This window comes from Nothobranchius furzeri, chromosome 4 (genome assembly GCF_043380555.1).
Source record: "Nothobranchius furzeri strain GRZ-AD chromosome 4, NfurGRZ-RIMD1, whole genome shotgun sequence".
Lineage (NCBI taxonomy): Eukaryota > Metazoa > Chordata > Actinopteri > Cyprinodontiformes > Nothobranchiidae > Nothobranchius > Nothobranchius furzeri.
This window is the reverse complement of record NC_091744.1, coordinates 72172000-72191095: the sequence shown is the minus strand read 5'-3', so window position 1 is coordinate 72191095 and position 19096 is coordinate 72172000. Positions and strand designations below refer to the sequence as shown.

The 19096-nt window shown below is 41.0% G+C and overlaps 2 protein-coding genes across 9 annotated transcripts in view; one reads left to right on the top strand and one right to left on the bottom strand.

The window, feature by feature from the left end:
- Nucleotides 1-14007, top strand: part of shank3a (SH3 and multiple ankyrin repeat domains 3a) — a 228187-nt gene extending 214180 nt beyond the window's left edge. For 6 of the 8 annotated variants that reach the window (XM_054733613.2, XM_054733611.2, XM_054733614.2 and 3 more), the window contains one exon: nt 4898-14007. In XM_054733613.2, coding sequence (XP_054589588.2) covers nt 4898-5456 — 559 coding nt within the window. In that variant the 3' untranslated portion in view covers nt 5457-14007. Of the gene's footprint in view, nt 1-3416; nt 3452-4897 lie in introns of all 8 variants that reach the window. The other 2 variants (XR_011520350.1, XM_054733617.2) reach the window with 2 other exon arrangements.
- Nucleotides 14008-15365: 1358 nt separating this feature from the next.
- On the bottom strand, nt 15366-18325 carry rabl2 (RAB, member of RAS oncogene family-like 2). The gene is made up of 8 exons (XM_015964685.3): nt 17660-18325; nt 17554-17583; nt 17386-17465; nt 17208-17287; nt 16991-17102; nt 16812-16909; nt 16556-16639; nt 15366-15845 (listed from the first exon to the last, which is right to left on the bottom strand). Exons 1-8 carry the CDS (start codon nt 17764-17766, stop codon nt 15765-15767), a joined length of 672 nt encoding a protein of 223 aa, XP_015820171.1. The 5' UTR covers nt 17767-18325; the 3' UTR covers nt 15366-15764.
- Nucleotides 18326-19096: the final 771 nt, after the last annotated feature.

The following is a 19096-nucleotide window of genomic DNA, read 5'->3' as shown; positions in this document are numbered from 1 at the left end:
AGACTTTCCTCGTCTCTTACACACCGACATGTTTGACTTCTAACCCTGCCAGTGTCTTCCCTTTTCTGCCTCTCCCAGCGTCCTTGTTCAAATAACACACAATACATCCTGCTATCTACTGCCTTTCCTGTCATCGCTGATGTGAACTCGATAAGACCTGAAAGCACAGTTTTCTTCTTATCTCCATCCCCCATTTTTAAAGGAAGTGATGACATCAGAGATTTAAAGGATGTATTTTTGAGATGTTTTTGAACAGGACCAAGTATAATGGTGGATTCATTTAAAACCTGAGATCTTCATTATGAATAAAGTAATAGACGAAATTCACTTAAAAAAATCCTCCGTGGCACATGATATACTGTAACTGTCAAATAAAGGGTGGGACCTTATCATTTGAGGATCTGCTTGAGTTGTACAACCACCTTCACCTTTGCTGGTTGGATTATTACGTAGAAGATCTGATAATAGATATCAGTCCTCACATCAGCAACAAAAGAAAATTACGCCACACTATTTAAACGCACATGTTGAATTAATTTATTAAATATTATGGTGAAGTCTGAACAATCAGTTAGTAAAAAGAGATGCTTTTAGATGTGCAGCACATTTGTCAGCATTAGTTTTTTTAAAGGACCTGTGTCATGCTGTTTTACACCTTTCAGAGCAAAGACAAGGGCACACTATATGCTAAAATCATGCCACTGGAACTATTGAGATGTCATTATTTTTTAAATAAGTTATTTTCCTGAGACGTTCCTTCAATCTAGAAATAAGATGCTTGGATTAGATGAAACCCCGCCTCCCCTTGTGTGAATTCCACAATAGTACACAACTGCAGACCCGGATATTCAGTTCATCATGACCCTGTCAGCCAAGTGATTCGTCTGAAAACCGACATCTGTACTGGCTGAGGTTTAACTGGTAGCCTGTGAAATCACTGTCACATTCTGGCTCTGTTTTTGAGAGCTCCTGCAGATAAAATCCAACCTTTCATGCAGATTAAACTCTTCCTCAGGAAGACTGGACAGGGATCCTGTACCTCTGGGAAAAAAATTAATAAAGTGGCTCTCTCGCATTTGTCTAAAAATCTCCGCCAGTAACATGGCTCGGACCGGAAGAAACTATTGAACCATCTGGTTGTCAGTCTTGCCGAGCTGCTGCACTTTCCTGGGTCATTCACTCATAACACAGTCGTGTTATATTAAAAAATAATAAGGTGGTTCTCTCGCATTTGTCTAAATCCTCTGAAAATACTTTTTCAAACTTTTGTTCTTCCCTGGGTCCTCCACTGATTACACAGTCACGTATTTAGTGACAGAACCCCACTGGTGTGAGTGGTTTGCGGCTCAATAATATCAGAGAAGAAACAGTCGGCTGATAACACGTCAACTTTAGGACAAACTACCAGAGAAATAGAAAACCTCATCTGAAGTCACGGACAACACAAGACGTTTATACCTAGAAAACAGCAACCAGTGTTTAACGCGATCTCGTATCCTCCGTTAATGTGGGTTTCTGGTTCCGGTGGATGTAAAACCAGTAAAGATGCCCGATGGGAGGGGTGAGTGTCCCATGACCGTGTTTTCGTTCAAAACCTAGCTTGTTTGCAGAATGTCAATAGCAACTTTAAAGTGCCAACTATTTTAGAAAGAAATCACTTCTTCACAACTGTGGAGATTAAAGCCAAGGAGAAACTGGGTGTTAGTGTTTACAGTCCAGGGGAGAAGGGATCTGCACTCGAGCCATGAAGATGCAGCAACAACCCCCTCCAAATCTCTGGAGCCTGCTGGGCAAACAACAGAGGATTTGCAGCTGAGACAGGAAATTGCATGCCAAACATCACTTTGGAGGTGTGTTTCATTAGGGAATAACATTGAAATATGTTCAAAAGCTCCACGAAGAGGATTATGCCTGATATAGGGCCTTTAATGTCTTCTCATACAAATTTTATAATTTTTGACATTTCCTTTTAATATAATGTTCTTGTAGATGAGAATAATTTAGTGTCTGTTGACATTCTGTTCGTTGTCCTTATTAACTATCTCTGCCACCTTTGGTGTGTTGATATTCAACAGTTTGGATCCTGTAGTTTTTGCTGTGGGGCGTCTCCAGATTGAGCTCTGTTCTGGGACATTTCATGAATACCGTGGGTAGATACTATGGATTTCCACGAATCCTCAGCATATTTTGCAGGTTGATGTGGCCCACTGTCATGTTGAAAGGAGGCTGCTGTGGCCATGTTGTGTTTGGCAGGGTGGATCGGGGAGTACTTCAATGCCTCAATGTTTGCTTTTCTAGTCAGTGATTTTATTTTCCCAGCTAATGCAAGATGAGAAAGGCAACATTTTGTCATTAAACATTGACCTCTGCCACAATAGTTGTGAACGGAAAAGGAAACCACAGTTCCAAATGCAACATATCATGCAACAACTAGTTCAAATTTCACCCATTCTCCCACCATTTCCATCCTGGCAGTTAATTGCCTTTGGGTGTGACAAAGGTGATCATTCACACCGTTATTCCTCTCTCCCTCCCTATCGCTCCTTCTCTCTCTCTGCATCATCCGGCATCTGCATTTGATTCTCTCCACTCACTGGAGCATTTCACTCAGTGCATCCCAACATTTATAGTGTTTCTCCATCGTGTATCCCATTTTCATCCCTCCAACACCCACAATGCTGTATTTTGTCTTTTTTTGTGTCCCACCTGCTGTTTATGATAGCTTTAGCCAGTTTAGATCATTTTTCTTCCCTAAAGAATTTTTTTTATTTTATTTGTTTATGTAAATTGCGTAACTTGATTTGTTTCAGTGTTTACGTTGGGAATGGCCATGGTCCTGACTGTCGTACGTAGTGGACATTATGTGTTTGCTTTTTATTTAAAAAAAAAAACATTAAAGCAGATCTAAATTTCAATTTCTTAAAATAAATCAGTCAGTAAAGTACCACAGCACATACAAAACAGAATTTTTGTTCTCTTTTATATGTGCAAGCAATTGTAAATGTCTAGAGACATGTGCCTTCCCTTCAGTTTGTTTTTCATTTATATGTTTGTTTTACTTTGTGCAGTGTTTGACATGTGAAGGTGTGCTCATTTCTCTCTCATGCAGCCCACTGGTCAGACTCTCCAGTGCTGAGACTTGCTCTGTTGCCTTTGACATGCTAACACATCCACTACTAATAGATATAACGCATCTAAAGAGAATTAAAAGAACATGCAAGCATGAAATGTTCACCTTGGCATACCGGCGTTCATACACGAAGCATGTCGAAGATGTCAGAGCTGGCTGAGGCAAACTTCGAGTCTGGTTGGCAGGTTGCGTCTCATGGAGTGATGCTAACATTCTCTCCCATTGCTCTCTCTCTCTCTGCTCATCTTGCATGCTCCGCCCTGCTGCTCTGATCTGATTGGTCTAGAACTGACTGTGCGCACAGGAGGGCAGGACGACTGTGTAAGTGTGCATGGAGCTCATCTCAACCCGTTGGCTCCCTGTAGTCGTATTTTGTTTTCTTCCAGCCTGTGTGTTGCTTACCTTTGTTCCATTACACTCTGTAGTCCAACGTTCACCTGCATCAAAGGCTCCTAGCACATACAGTAGATGGATAACTCTTGCATGAATAGAGCAAACAACGCTACCACAACTTTTTCTCATATTTAGGCTACCTCTGCTTCTGCCTGCTCCCACCAAGACTGACTGAACTCATTTTTTTTTTTTATTTTACTCACTAATCCATCCTTTTTAACAATCTCTTTCTTTAGATCTGTAGTAAGCTAATGGTTAATCTGAAATGTGCAATACCTCTTGTTGAGCATCAAATGCCTTCAGCTAGTCAGGAATTTGTGGTTTGTGACACAACAGGTGTTCAATAACATTCTCTCAACAGTTTTGTTATTGCAACAAATAAAGTCAGAGGTGCAACTTCAATCCTTATCAAGCAAGTTTCTGTTAAGGACACATCCTCCTAAAGCTGCAATGGCAAATCTGCAAAACAAGCTATCATCCCTGGACCACATCCCTCTGATATGGGAACAGGCATTGCCAGAGTAATCGAGGGAGCGCTAAACACCAGTAGCCGTCTTGTTGTCTGTGACTTCAAATGTTGTTGTTTTTTTTGGGGGGGGGGGGGACTGGGGGACTCTGGTAGTTTGTCCTAAAGTCAAAGTGGTAGCAGCCGGCTGTTTCTCCTTCTCTGATATTACTGAGCTGGGAACCCCTGCACTGTAGCTAAATGTGCGAGCATGTAACGAATGGAGGACCTAGTTAAATGTGCAGAGAGACAACCAGATGGCCCGATCGTTGACTTCAGACCGAGTCATGTTATTGGCGGAGGTCTTTAGACAAATGCGAGCGAATCACTTCCGTTTTTGTTTTTTTTCCCCCCACAAATTATTTACAGCTTAACTGTCAGAACATTGTTAATAGGCATGAAAGATTATTTATTAAGCTAGCTTGTTTTGCAGATTTGCTGTTGTAGCTTTAAAAACAATTTACCCATTTGATAAATGTGAGTAAAATGATGAGGTACGGTGAGATAAATGTTCAAATGTCATGTTGTTATATCTTTAAATATGAGATGGAAGGAGAAAGTACTGTTGAATTTCTTTTCCACATTTTTAGATGTGTTTTAAATTTATATTTAAATATAAAGTGTTTTAGGGTTAGTGTTACTTATTGGCCACAGTGAAAAGGACCCAGAGAGCTCAGTAGGTAGCCTGCCTTTAACGTTCTTGCTTTGATGTTGAAGTTACATGAAACTAGTTTTTAGTACCTTCAGTTTAAGATGACCCACCATAGATTTGACCTTTAACCTAACGCTTCAACTCTTTACTTTCTAGTTTTTTTTATCTCATTGACCATCTTGTTGGTTGACATTTTTTCAAACTCTGTCTCCACCAGACTTTTCAGCAGCCTAGGTGAGCTCCACACTCTTTCTCAGAGAAGCTACGGAACCACATTCACCATTCGCCCTGGCAGCCGTTACCCTGTCACCCGACGCACCCCTAGCCCAGGCTCTCCTGATAGAGGCGACCCCCTTGGACGATTCTCAGGCTTTGGCTTGGCAACCTCACCGACTACTCCACCACAAACCATCCTCAAGTCCTCTAGCCTCAGCTTACCGCAGGAGCCCAAAGAGGTGCGCTTCGTCATGAGGAGCTCCAGCGCCCGGTCTCGCTCTCGCTCTCCATCACCCTCTCATTCCCCAGGATTAGGCTCACCACTTTTAGCCCTTCGACCCTTCCATCAAAAGCCCCTCCATCTTTGGAACAAGTACGACGTTGGAGACTGGCTCGAGAGCATCAATCTGGGGGAGCACAGAGCCGGCTTTCAGGAACATGAAATTGAAGGCTCTCACCTCCCGGCTCTAACCAAGGATGACTTTGCAGAGCTGGGAGTGACACGAGTTGGACACCGCATGAACATTGAACGAGCACTTAAGCAGCTGCTGGAGAGCTGACCCCTGCCCTGAGACAGAGCAACAGATGGAGACAGATGAAGATAGAATGAGTGGGACGGAGAGTTGTTAAAAACATGAGAAAAACAATACAGACTGCTCCTCTTTTACTCCAGCTGCTTTTATGTTCAGTACTGCAGTCTGTAGCGATACTTTACGCTTCTGTTTCGCATCAACAACCTGCATCTGGCACTGCACTGAAGAAGAGGAGGCAATACACATTCATCCCCTTTGTTCTGCCCTCGCTGTCTGACCTTCCACCCTGCTGGACCCAGTCAGATCAGACCTCAAGCTATCTGGTCGCTCGTTGCTAAGGAGAATCACACGAGCTCCGATTTGATTTGTGAAATGTTAAGTAAATCTTCACTTTCTCACTACACCCTCTCTACCTCTGCCCCCCCCCACCCCCACCCCCCACCCCCCGGTCGTGTTTTAGGCATCTGAAACCCTTTTGCAGTTTGAGTAAAGGAGGAGGAAGAGGAAGAACAATTCTCATTCCAAACAGAAACTTAAGTTGCCTTTCAACAAATATTTATACTGAAATCAACCATGATGAACACCGCGCTGTGGAAATAGTGCTCACACAGCTCTGAAAAGGTGTGTCTTCTGTATACCTGCTACTGTTTTTAAACCGAAGACTTTTAGAGCCCAGAGGTGAAGCTCCACAAAGTAAACCACAGGAGAAAACCCCTCTGCCTCGGTAACCAGACTGTGCAATCTATAATATTTGGAGAATGTTTAACCAACACTCGTGGCTTTTTTTATATTTTTTGGTTTTCCAAAGGGAATATTATATAAAAAATATATAAATATATTACTATGATATAATATAGTATATATGTATTGAATTATAGCTTTCAAAAGAAAAGACAATGTTGCAAAGAAGACATTTAATAAATGAATCTACGCCTGTTTTTGGTTTTTAAAATAGAAGACCGGAAGAAATCCACCAATAGTTTACTCATTTCTACCAGTTATACATATAAATATATATATATATATATTTGAAAGACAAAAATATATAGATATGGAAGTTTTATTTCTTCTTGTTACCTGTATACAGCGTTCCTTACGGTCACTCTTTCTTGAACGTAGCATGACGAGTCGCTTCATGTTCTGGACAGTTTGTTTGTTTTGATTTTGTTATGGTCTTCCGTCATACTAAAGGGCATCCCGCAATGTGAGTCTAAAACCTTAGCTGATATCTATTCCCACTGCTGGAGCAACTCATCTTATTGATTGTAACAATATATTGTGGTGGTGATGGAGTGTGGGGGGTACACCTAATGAATAAGAAGAATAGAAAGACGAATTATTAAATTAGACCTCCTTCACACTGGATTCTGTTGCTCTTTTCGACCAACTTAGCCTATCAGAATGTGGCTGTGTTGTGGCAAAGTCAAAAATATTCCACCAGTGAGAAGAAAACCTTGACACTGCTATGTTCCTAGGTTTTACCCTTTTTTTTTAATTTTCACGTCATTCCACGTACCTAGCTGAAGGTCCTAGCCTTCAGCTGCTGCTCATCTTACATCACACCTGAGCACTTTGGTCCCTCCTACTTGAGGTGAGTCCCTGGGAAGGGGCCCAGCCGGGCTCCATGGGTGAAAGCCCGGACACCAGGTGCTCGCCAATGCGCCCCACCCCCAGGCCTGGCTTCGGGGGAGCCCTGGTGACCCACGTCCTGGTGAGGGAACACTGGGTGTTTCTCAATGCCAAGGAACCTCGCCTTGATGTTTTGGCCCCACCCCGGTTGCCTAGGAGATACGTCATCAGGAGCCGCCAAGACGTGTTCCAGTGTTCATGTTCTACCGAGGCGTGTGTTCTCCGTTTGTTAGCCGTTTAGCTAGCTGATCAAGGATACATGGGAGGTGTCTTGTAGCCTAGCCTTGTTCAAAAATTACCCAGAATACACTGCAGTATTTTCAAAAGGATGGTAGATCAGAAGCCAGCAGCTACTTTGGGGGCAAATTTCAAGTTTAAAAGTAAGTCAACAAATTTAAAATGTTTTTTTTTAGATCCAAATGAGTTATCTGTGGTTGGTTAGTTGCTTATTAGTTGCAGCTCCGGTGGCTAGTGGGTAGTAACACACTTATATATTTAATTTAACAAATATGTACATGATTTAAAAAGTAAAAGGATCATTATATATTTATATTGAGACTAATACGTGTAAAACATAACGTTATCTCCCGTGTCAGGTGACGTTACGTGACCACCGTGGAAGCCATGGCCACGTGATGCAAGTCTGTTCCATTTAACCGTTTTCTTTGACCAAGGAAGGACAGTGTCCTTGTAAGTAAGGTGCCTGGCCTCACAAGACATCGCCTCGCAAGGCCAGGTGACTTGAGATTGTGAAACACTCACTGTTTCTATTTACATTGTTCATCATAAAGGGCCTTTGGGCTGCATTTAGCCTAATCCATACATGACCCTACCAGAAGCATAAAGCCCAAGACAGGTTAGCTCCCAGGTCATTGGGACACTCAAACCCCTCCACCACAGTAAGGTGGCATTCCAGGGAAAGTGTCTCAAATGGAGGTGTACAAGTAGCTCAGGGTCTCGTTCACAAATGAGGGAGCGATGGGGCAGGAGCTCGATAGGTGGATTTGTGCTGCGTCTACAGTGGCACAGGCGTTGTACCGGTCTGTCATGATGAAGACAGAGCAGAACGTTCTAACCCTAATTTATGGTGACAAGCTTTGGATAGTGACCAAAAGATTAAGTAATCAGACAAAATTAGTTTTCACCGCAGAGTGTCTGGGCTCACCTTTAGACATAAGGTAAGAAGCTTGGTCATCCAGGAGGGGCTCAAAGTAGATCTGCTACTCCTTCACATCAAGAAAAGCCAGCTGGCATCTGGCTAGGATACCTCCTCTATGCCTCCCTGGTGAGGTTTTCTGGGCTCGTCAAACTGGGAGAAGACCTAAAGGGAGACCCAGGACACGGTGGATAGACTGTCTCTCGGCTGGCCAGGGACTACCTTGGGATTCCCCTGGAAGAGCTTGCCCAAGTGGCTGAGGAGAAGGAAATCTGGTCCTCCCTGCTTAGGCTGCTCCTGCCGTCGAACCCCGGATAAGCGGAAGAGAATCAATGGATGGACATTTTCATGATGACTTTACAACATTAGGCTCCATCTCGGCGTAACTCTCTCTCACTACATCAGGATGCAGCTATGCACCGGAACAACACGCCACCCAGGCATGATGTTTCAAAATCACAATGATTAATGCCCGGTTCACATGACAAAATTTTTAAATTGATGGCCATTTTTTTAAGCATTAGAAATCCTGCATGGTAGTAAGACATTCACCTATATATCAGTTTTCTTCTTACAGTGTGTGGTGTGCAGCAACTGGCCAAATAATACACATGTACCACTTTCACTCAGAATATTCCCTGCTCAGATGGGAAATCTTGCAAAAGAAAACATGACTTTGAAGGGAAAAAAATGGTAGAGGAAGAGCGTGCTGCACAGATCCATCACCTTAGTTTCTGATTGGCTTGATGTCACATTCAACAGACGGCACAATTTGTTCCTCCCCGAAAATCAGACCAAGACAATCCAACATGTTTGAAAGCTCGGATTTATGATCAAAGCAGTCCCACCATCCTAATGAGCAGACTGCTCATAAGGAATCACAAAAGATAGGACTGTTTGAAAAGGTTTAGCTTTTAGAGCTCTTACAGTAATCGTGTGCAACCTTAAAAATTTTGGAAGTGGTGTGGCTAGTATAAAGTCAGCACATGAACTGGGCTTAAGTTGGTGCATACAGACCCCTGTTGTGCATGTATCTCAATCATGTTCCCTTTTAGCCTGGCAAGCCAGACTAAATAAATGTATAATTTAGTCTGGCCACGCTCCATTGACGGCTCTCGGTTGTGGGGCGGATTCTACCATTGTCTTTCAAATGATCTCCGCATTCCACTGGACAATGAATGTGACATACTCTTGTTTCACTCTGTTGCATCATCCCACCCACCAGGCATATAGAGTGCCCTGATTGGCCCACAAAGCAGATAAAGCTCTGTGATTTGTTCACTAAGCAGATAGAGCACTATGACTGGCCCACCATTATGGACCAATCACAGCTGTTTATGTGTTTGAAACCCCTCTAGAGAGCTGTGATTGGCTAGCCAGAGTCCTGGTAGGAGCTGCAGAGGTTCCAATGGAGCATTCCTAGACCAAACTTTGCAAAGCAAGAATTTGGTCTAGTTCACTAGGCTAGTTCCCTTTATCATCAGAAGTGCAAATAAAGAATAAATAAAACTTCCTTAGAAAATTAAATAGGATTTACCTGACCCCAAAAAGAAGCAAACAAATGTATTAAAGTATCATAATAAGACAGATTTATAACATTTGTATGTATTGAATGATTTTGTTGTTTTCCTAGAGCACCTAGAGCAGGGGTGTTCAATTAAAGTTGCTACAAAATATCTACATGCAACTCTAAACTAAAAAGGGCTGACGGAATGAGCATAGCTGAATGTTTGGGTTTATTAAACAAGGACAGCACAAAAGACAATGTTACATATAACGACAATGTAACCATTGCTTTGTACAGAGATTTTCTTGCCAGAGGCAAATTTGCAAATCTAGTGTAGTGTACCTAGTGTAGAGCCCAGACAAAGTCAAACAGATATTATCTTGCATGGATAAATAGAACAAATTTCTCACCAAAATGTAATGGTAAAAACATTGTACTGACAAAGACAAACATAATTCCCAAAAGTGTTAAATAGTGTTTTTGCACTTCCAACATTGATGTGTGCATGGTTATGAAGTACCAATAAGTTACCAGATTAGTATCTTGTTTAATTTGCTGTTACCATGCTCAACCCAGGAGTTTGATACACCACTAAACTACCAAGACGTTTTATTCAGCCCCTGATGGTTTTGCCTAGCCTGGCAAGCCATCCTATATATGTGAATATATAGTCTGGCCACGACCCATAGACAGCGCACAGTTGTGGGGCAGAATCTATGGTTGACTTCCAAAATGTCTCCGCAATGAACAACGGGGCATACTCAACGCTATGGATGTCAGTCAACAGGGCAGTCTGCCACACATCATTGAAGATTATGCAAATACATCCTTTTTTCTAAATAAATATGGCGGGGGAATGTTTCTGAATTTCAGGAAAGAATCGCCCTTTACACGTTTTGAAATAATGAATGAGAGAGAACGCCCAGATGTCCTCATCCACGTGCTGTTTACAAGTAGCTGCCGGGCTTGCAGCACTTCCTCTAGAAATAATCTGAAATGAATCTCTCCAAATAGCATGCTGAACTTTAGCCTACCTGTCGAGCAGAACATTGGCAACAGAGGCGTCTGTAGAGAGCCCAACCTTTGCTTTTAGCACATGCCGTCGTTGAAAAGAGCCATCTAAAAAAACTCTGGCCTTATTTCTCAAACATTTTCAAAAGAACCCAGTGAGAATGGCGAGGAATGAAGGCGTATCACTCTACACATAAACAAAATGCACAGGAAGTGAAAACTAACCCAGGAACGAGCACATGATGACGGCCTTGTGTGAAAGCTTCACCAGAATGATTCACAGTTATGCAGACCAAAGGTTCAGATGATCCACCCGGAAGAAAAAGATCCTCCGCTATACCTTTAGGTACCTGTGTCTGCTCTTTACTCAAAGAAAAGCCCAAGTCTATATGGTCCATAGTTCGTATGGCCCAACAAACCGATCAAATGGGATCGGCAAGGCACAAGATTGTCCAGGCCTGCTGGGGTTCCAATGGCGCGTGGCTAGACCGACCTGCAATGCAAAATGGTTAGGCTGGGTCTCACCAAGTCCTTACAAAGATAACTTACTTTCTAACAGACATTTTCCATCATAGCAGTGTTTTTCCAGTGTGAACGGGGCCTAGGGGAACCATCAAATAATATTTTGTAAAACGTTAGAAATCTGAAGCCTGATGTGTTTTTTTCTGGCCAGTGCATAAGCAGTCGGATAACAAAACTCTATCAAAGAGTCTGAAATGTTTACTGTGAAACAAGCAAGTAGTCCCTCGAGCAGTGGGCATGGAAAAGCTTACTTAAGGTCTTAAAGAAAATTCAGTATTTTACAACTTAACAGTGCAGCTGCTTCCCTTTAGCTCCAACGTTGTCTTACTGATGTACTAACCGTAACAGCGGACGCTAGAACTCTTGCAGGAGATCCAGGTTGTAAAACAAATCAAAACAGAATTTTCCTTCAACAATACAGATCTATAATTGTACTCATGAGCAGCTTCTGCTGGCAGTGAGAACCAGTGAGTTTTATTCGTGCTACGAAAAGCACTTTGGCATGGCTGTTCCTTGACAGGATGCCAAGACATGTATAATACCACTAAAAACCTCTGCTCATTGGCAGCGTTCAGCAAAGGCACTTCACTTGGCAAAAACTTGTGTGCACATTTCCTTATATTTCCTTTTTGTAAAATGTTCTGTAAAGCAGGCAGAATATAAAATCATTATATACTGCGTTGTAGGAATAGCACTCACTGCCTCACTGTGACCTCACTTTTCTTTTTCATTTCCCCGGATTTATGTGAAATTTTTGGCTGTATTTCATTTCCGTTGTTGACGTTTTGTTACCTTTAGCCACTGTGGGTAGATTTTGTAGCGTGTGAAACATGATACTTCAATCTTGTACTCATTTGAATCTTAAAGTGATGAGAGGAGCAAAAAAAAAGAGAGAGAGAGAATAATATCTTGTTCATTTTAAATATACTACCCTTGTAAAAAAAAGAACTACAAATATTTGCTTTTTTAATCACAAGCAATGTAAATATAATAGATTTCATATAAATTTTTTGAAACCTAAAAGTATATAGATCTAAATATATGAATGTTTGGCATATATGCATAGTTAACCACCTGTGGAAAAGGTGAGAAGATTTTATTCTTTCTATGAACTCTTGAACTTTTGAACTCTGAACTATGAACTAGGGGATGATTTGCACAAAACAAGGTGACAAGGTGCTAACATAAAAGCCACCCATCATCCAAGTGCATGCGTGCATCTGGATTCCCTGAATCTCTCTGTGTGGTTGTTCCTCTTCACTGCGTGTGTGTGTTTGTGTGTGTGTGTGTGGTATGAATGTGTGTGTGAGAAATTTAGCTTTCGTTTAGGTGCATTTGTTTGAGAGCGAGACAGTGAGAATGCATGCAAGAGTGCAATTAATCGTTGGGGTTTACATTTTTGGAGTTAGTCCACTATAGCCTTACTGTACCATCAGAGATTGCCGGCAGTGGCTGTGTCACACAACTTCTCACACACACACACATAGAAACACAAAAAAACATCAAAATACACACACGCATTCACTTCTCAAGACTTATCGTGTATTCTTCTTACGTCTTGAGGAAAGTGGACTGTTCTGTTCTGCTTAAGATGAACAGACAGAGAGAGGGAGAAACGAGCAAATGGTTTTCACGACAACACACTTACTCACCTTGAAGCTGCGCGGGTGCAGCTTTTGCAGCGTCACTGTTCTGTGCAGCCATTCCTGAATGGCTTTGGCGCTCCCCATACCCTCCACTCTGTCTGGCAGCACTCCTCTTTCCTTTTTCAGACCTTCGGTTTTTGAGTTTTTTGGGGGGTATTTGAGACGATCCAGTGAGGAACAAACTACACAAAGAAAAAAAAATGTGCCAAAAAGCAACTTAACTTTTAACTGTATATTTGTCTTTGCTTTAGGACTATCTTAGTCACAGCACTCTTAAGCTGTTAGATAATATGACATTATGGTGCCATCTCCTGGAAATCTTGAGAACAACAAACGTTTATAAGATCCATCTGCATCTTCCTGCAGGCGGAGACACAGTCATTGTTACTTTGTAAAGAAACGGGCTGTATGTTGGTCTCCTTAAGCATACCTACAGCCTGTGTATATCTGTTTGCTTTAATTTTGTCTTAAATATTTAGGACGATTGCCTGATTTGAACAATATGGGGTTTTATTCCTGGATAGACACAAATAACAGTTGCAAGGCGAGCCTGCCGGGTCTGATCTCGGACACGAGCGCTGGAGTGACTTACTGGTTGAGTTGTTGGAAATTCGAAGTGAGCAAACATACACATCATTAGGTCAAATCAGTTGTAAGGGTTATCTTTTTAACGTTTCTTAATCTACAAAGCACAATCTACACCGTGTAGAAAAAGCAGTGTGACTTTTATTTTTTAATAAATCCACTGGTATTGGTTGATCTTTACTGGAACCAGTGATCTTATTTATTTATTTATTTTTTTCATTGTTGATTTTCTCCTTGTTTGCACTGTGAAGTTTAGAACGGTGGACGTATCACTGCAACGTCTCGGCCTTGTCTCGCACTGCAACTTCCCCTTCTCAGCGTTAAATGACAGATCATCCAAAACACAGACACATAATAAATAAATAATACAATTTAACCAGAAGCTACCTGGTGTTCCACAAGCAAACAGAAGAAGGGTGACAGTACAACACTGAGGCAAGATCTGAGATGTTGCCCTGGATATTTCCACCACAGAGATATATGTTTGATATAATATGTAATAAATTTATAATTAAAACACAAGTTGTGTTTTCTTCCTTCTACATCGCTCTTCTAAAAACGGACTGTATTTGGAAATCTTAACAGTCGCAATAGTTGGTGAAAGCTGGGTGATGAAACGTCCCAGCTATAGTCAAAAGTAACCTGCAGCAAGGCAGCTCAGTCTTTAAATGCACCCTGAGATTTGATGTGACAGTAGGATGCAAGTGTGATGGCTAAGTTGAAGCTTAGAAAATAAAATCTTTCCCAGAAAACTCCTTGTTGAAACAGCAGATGACTTTGCTAAATGTATCTGCAGATCTTCAGGATCATTTGGATAATAAATGGGTGCACTTACTTGAGAAAATAATATTTCAAGTTTTAAAATAAATATTCAAATGTGTACATTGACATAAATATAGATATTATTGCAATTTGGTGGTTTAACATGCAGTGATTTGACCAGAATGGGTTTCAATTTGGAAGAAAAAAGGGACACAATGGAAAAAAACACTGGGTCATCGGGATTTTAAATTGGGCTGCAAGCAGTAACATGATGCATGGTGCTACCGTTGCTTCTCAGCAAGAAGGTTGCTGGTTCAAATCCTAGCTTTGGTTGGCATATTTTCTTGAATGCATGGGAAGTGCTGATTTCCTCCCACAGACCAAAACTGTGCACCTTAGCCAGGTAACATGCAAGTGGCTTCAAGCTATCGCTAACTGAAGAAACAATGAACATCCAAGTGGAGAGATTTGAGTAGCAGAAATTTTTAATATCTACAAAAAATTCTTAAATTATACTAAATATTAGTACAGCTGCCAATGAAATTCATTTTAAATATTCCATAAATATTGGAAATATAGAGGCTTTCCACTGGAAGAATGGAAAATAATTTGAGAAACATTTACTTCAATGAGTGAAAGAGGCAATTTGTTTGTTCCCCAAGCAGATGCGAGCTGCATAGATACTAACCTTTGATTTGAGGCATGTGCTTTTTTTTATCCATCCATCGTCATCCGTTTATCCGGAGTCGGGTCACCGGGGCTGTAGCCTAAGGCGAGAGGCCCAGACTTCCCTCTCCCCAGCCACTTGGGCCAGCTCCTCCGGGGAAATCCCAAGGTGTTCCCTGGCCAGGTGAGAGACAGTCTCTCCACCGTGTCCTGGGTCTACCTTTAGGCCTCCTCCCAGTTGGACGTGCCTGGAAACCCTCAACAGGGAGGCGTCCTGACCAGACCTTAAATGTACAATTTAATTAAAAATCTTAAATGCCGTGCCTGTCAAGTCATATTTAATCGCCTTAAAGTATTTTAATTCACATGTTCGTAAGTGGTTTCCTGCGGACCACTGATTTTCAGAAGCTGGATCACAGCAAGAAAATGAAAACATTTATGGTAACAATTCGTTTTCATGGTACATGAAGCTTTTATTTACAAGGCGCTAAAAATAACTGGATTTACATCATAAAATAAATGCAAGTAAAGCAGCAAAAAAATGCAGCCGCCTGCTGGGGCGGCACACATCGCTACACACAAACACCGAGAACAGCAGGAAATACAGTTTATAATTGCACATTCTCTTTGCTGTGTCAGTTTCTGGTGCTTCACATTACCATTACATAAAGAGTTATTTCTCCACACTTGAGCAGACATGTTACTTTTGCAATAAAGAATAAGTCAAAGTATAAATGGCCGGGCTAAACACAGAGTGAACCTGATAAACAAGATAAAAGCTAATGTGTATTCCATTAAGATAACTGAACTTTTATTCTGATCAGGAACACCTAACACAGACAAAACGCCCTTTAAACGAACTCTGGACTCTCTGTCTTCAGTCCATCCTCATCTGCTTCAGAGTTCTCCTCTTTCTTCTCCAGGTCAAAGTTCTGTGAAAAGACAAAGACTGGTTTACTAAAGGTGTAGTTCAATAGCCTAATTAGTACATTTGCTGTGGTCTATAGTAGCTGAGTTCAAGCTGAGTTTCAGACGGCAGGATTTGGGGTCTTATTTCCTGATATTTGGACATCTCACCTCTGATTGGCTAACAGCCACACACCTCTACCACTGTCTTGCAATGTTGATGTTTTATCTCCACAAATAACACAAGCCTGGAGGAGCTTCTGCCACGTGGTGAAGTTACTAATGCCAATAGTTAGCTTCTACTAGCCGGGATGTTGTCGGCTGTTTCCTGGACGCTAAAACCAACAACAGCCTTCCCCGTCACGATTCAAGTTGGGCGAGTCCATGAATGTTAAGTGACAGTGTGATGTAGATCTGTCAGACTTTTTAAATCCATCTATTTTCTATCAGATGTTAATGCAGGAGATAGGTGTAGGAGACTATTTTCATGTCAAGCCTGCATGAAAAACTCGGAGTGAGCATTTATAATCAGAAATAATTAAAAATGTTTTTTCTGTGTTCCACAACTTTAAATTATTTTTCCAAATAACTAAAGAAGAAGAGCTGTAGTTTACTTAAAAAAATAATGCAGATTTTGGGAGAGAAATTGACAATTTTCTACTTAAATAAATGCCAAAACAGGCCAAACACATGCATTGTTACATTCTCAGTTCTCATAAACACCAGTGGGATGTACCTCTAATTCTTGCAACACTTCATCTATGAAGTCCCTGGGATTTTGCTTGTAGTCCAAGGCTTTCTTTATCATGTCTCTGAACATCTGATGTGACAGTTACAGTCAGAAAGGACATAATGCAGAGTGGTACAAACATTTAATAGGCCTGGTTACATCATCACACTGGTAAGTTCAATACTGAGACTAAAAGCAAACGCACACATACAACAGAAGCCTAAAAGGTATTTCTGATATTAATGTAAATAAAAAAGCAAACCTTAACTACATTGGTCCCATCAGCTGCTGAGACATAGTACAAAGGAAGTCCATGTTTCTTCCCAAAGTTAAAGCTTCTCTGTGCCATTTTCAAGTCAGCTGCAGGTGTAAAACATGTAAATAAATGTTCACGTGTGCAATTCCAAGAAGGATAATAGGGATGTGTTCTGCCATACTCACCATCGATTTTGTTGGCAACCACACAACAGGGTATCTCTGGTCTGTACTCCCTCAGTTCCTTGTACCAGTTGTATAAATTCTTATAAGTGATCTTCCGTTGAACATCAAACACCTAGAAACAGATATCATTATAGTATACGATACCGATTCTGCTGACAGCATAATAATTTTACACCACTTTTTGGGTAATACTGCTTTCATTCATGATGTGTCTTACCATGATGCATGCATGAGCCTTGTGGTAATATGAAGGATGCATGCTCTGAAACCTCTCCTGACCTGCAGTGTCCCAGAAATCTGTGGATCAAAAACAGAAGTGGTGCGATGTAAGAACTTCACATTTGTTTCTTGTGTTCAGAAAGAATTTGAAAGTAAGAAAAACACAATAAACATACCAACTACTACATTTTTGTTTCCTATGGTTGTTTGGTGGTGGTAAAGTGTCAAGGCATATGTTGACATCTGCTGGGGACGACTACAGGAAGGGTTAAAGATCCTAAACTAAAAAAAATGACCAGAACAGATGTTTTTTCATCTCAACAGTTAAAGCTTTTGAAGGATACTATTCATCCATTAGAAATCTCTCCATCAGCCTGTGAGAAAAGAAGAAAAAGCATGCATCACTCCAGTGGATGTTAACTCAGATGGTCATTTTAAGCTAATACTCACTTAGATTTACCCACTGCGCTGTCTCCTAGACAGATAATCTTGACTACTTCACCAACATCGTGTTTCTTCTGGACCAGATCTGGGATGCTGCCAACATCGTTAGCCATCTCCCAGCGCGCCTTGTTATTTCTTGAGTAAACTAACACTTGAGAGGAATCAAATGAAGCTCCAAATGACGACAGCGGTAGCTAGCTCCTCCGGTTAGCTGGTATTAGAATGGTGTCCATCGGCTTTTAGTATTAAAGCTTAACTAAAAGCTTTGTCAGTCTCAGTTTAACAAATGTGATCATAACCGAAGCCAACAAATGTCCGGCGGGCGTCATTTGTTACATGCTAACGTCTGCTATAAGCTAATAGCAGTTACGCAGCCGTTTATGGTGCTATTGGGTGATTATAGATTATATAGAGTGATTGGTGGCGAAGCCGATACGAAATAGCGCTACCTTTAGCAATAAGCAGAAATAAACGACGATAACACACGCAACTGAGCAGCTAATACAGTTAGCACTGACCTGACTAGTTAACATAAACTAATGTGGCTAAATAAAAAAAATATTCTGCGCCAGCTACATCAAAAGAGTAGTTTAACTTGCGTAGGAACAGTAATTTTTGCTGCACGACGTCCCAGACGATTCGTTTCTACGCAACAGGGACGCTAACAGGACCCCTGTTTGGTATCCTGTTGTCTTTACAAGTGCCTGTCTGTAAATCGACAACTTTGTTTCTGGTAATGTTGAATTAAAAAAAAAACTTTGTTTGAATTGATTCCCTTTACCAATTTCTAGCCGTTTTGGAGATTATCTAAACAAAATAAAATATATCTTTACCACTGATGTTTTTCTTTAACTAGTTAATATACTTCGGTACAGGGTCTTGTTGATAAAATATGCAAAACAAAGGCTAATACGTTGACGTTATTCTGTTCCTTCTGAACGGCTTAATAAAAATGTATTAAAATGTGTTAACATTTTCATCTTAAACTAAAAAATAAAAAGCCGGTCTGAATTGTAACAGAAAAAACATAGATCTTCTGGTCAATTAATCTGTTTATTTGTTTTTCTCTTAACCTGTTCTAGTCTTTGATAAAGCAGAAATTTCAGAAGCCTTTATTGGAAAATAGCACACCCTGTTTTCTGTTTCCCCCCTTAAACTTCACTCTGCATTCTTATTGAAAAATCAATCTACTCTTATCAGATTTAGTTTCTACAACTTTCATCACTGCTCAGTTTGGGACCATCTTGAAGTGTTTGTGTTTTCTATACAAACACAATTTGTGTGAACAGGAAATACAGCAACTTAACAGAACATGCAAACAGTATCATAGTTAGAAAGCTTTACCTTAATCGAGTTTCTTTGAAGATCTATAAAAGAGGGTGGCTTTTTAATGCCAGACATTCCCATTCCCTGTGGACGGCAATTGATTGGGTCCAATTTCAT

Coding starts and splice junctions, on each gene's coding strand:
- rabl2 (XM_015964685.3), bottom strand. CDS start 17,766: ATGGCTAACGATGTTGGCAGCATCCCAGATCTGGTCCAGAAGAAACAC. Junction 16,910..16,990: donor GGTTGCCAACAAAATCGATG/GTGAGTATGGCA, acceptor TTACACCTGCAG/CTGACTTGAAAATGGCACAG. Junction 15,846..16,555: donor AAGTGTTGCAAGAATTAGAG/GTACATCCCACT, acceptor GTCTTTTCACAG/AACTTTGACCTGGAGAAGAA.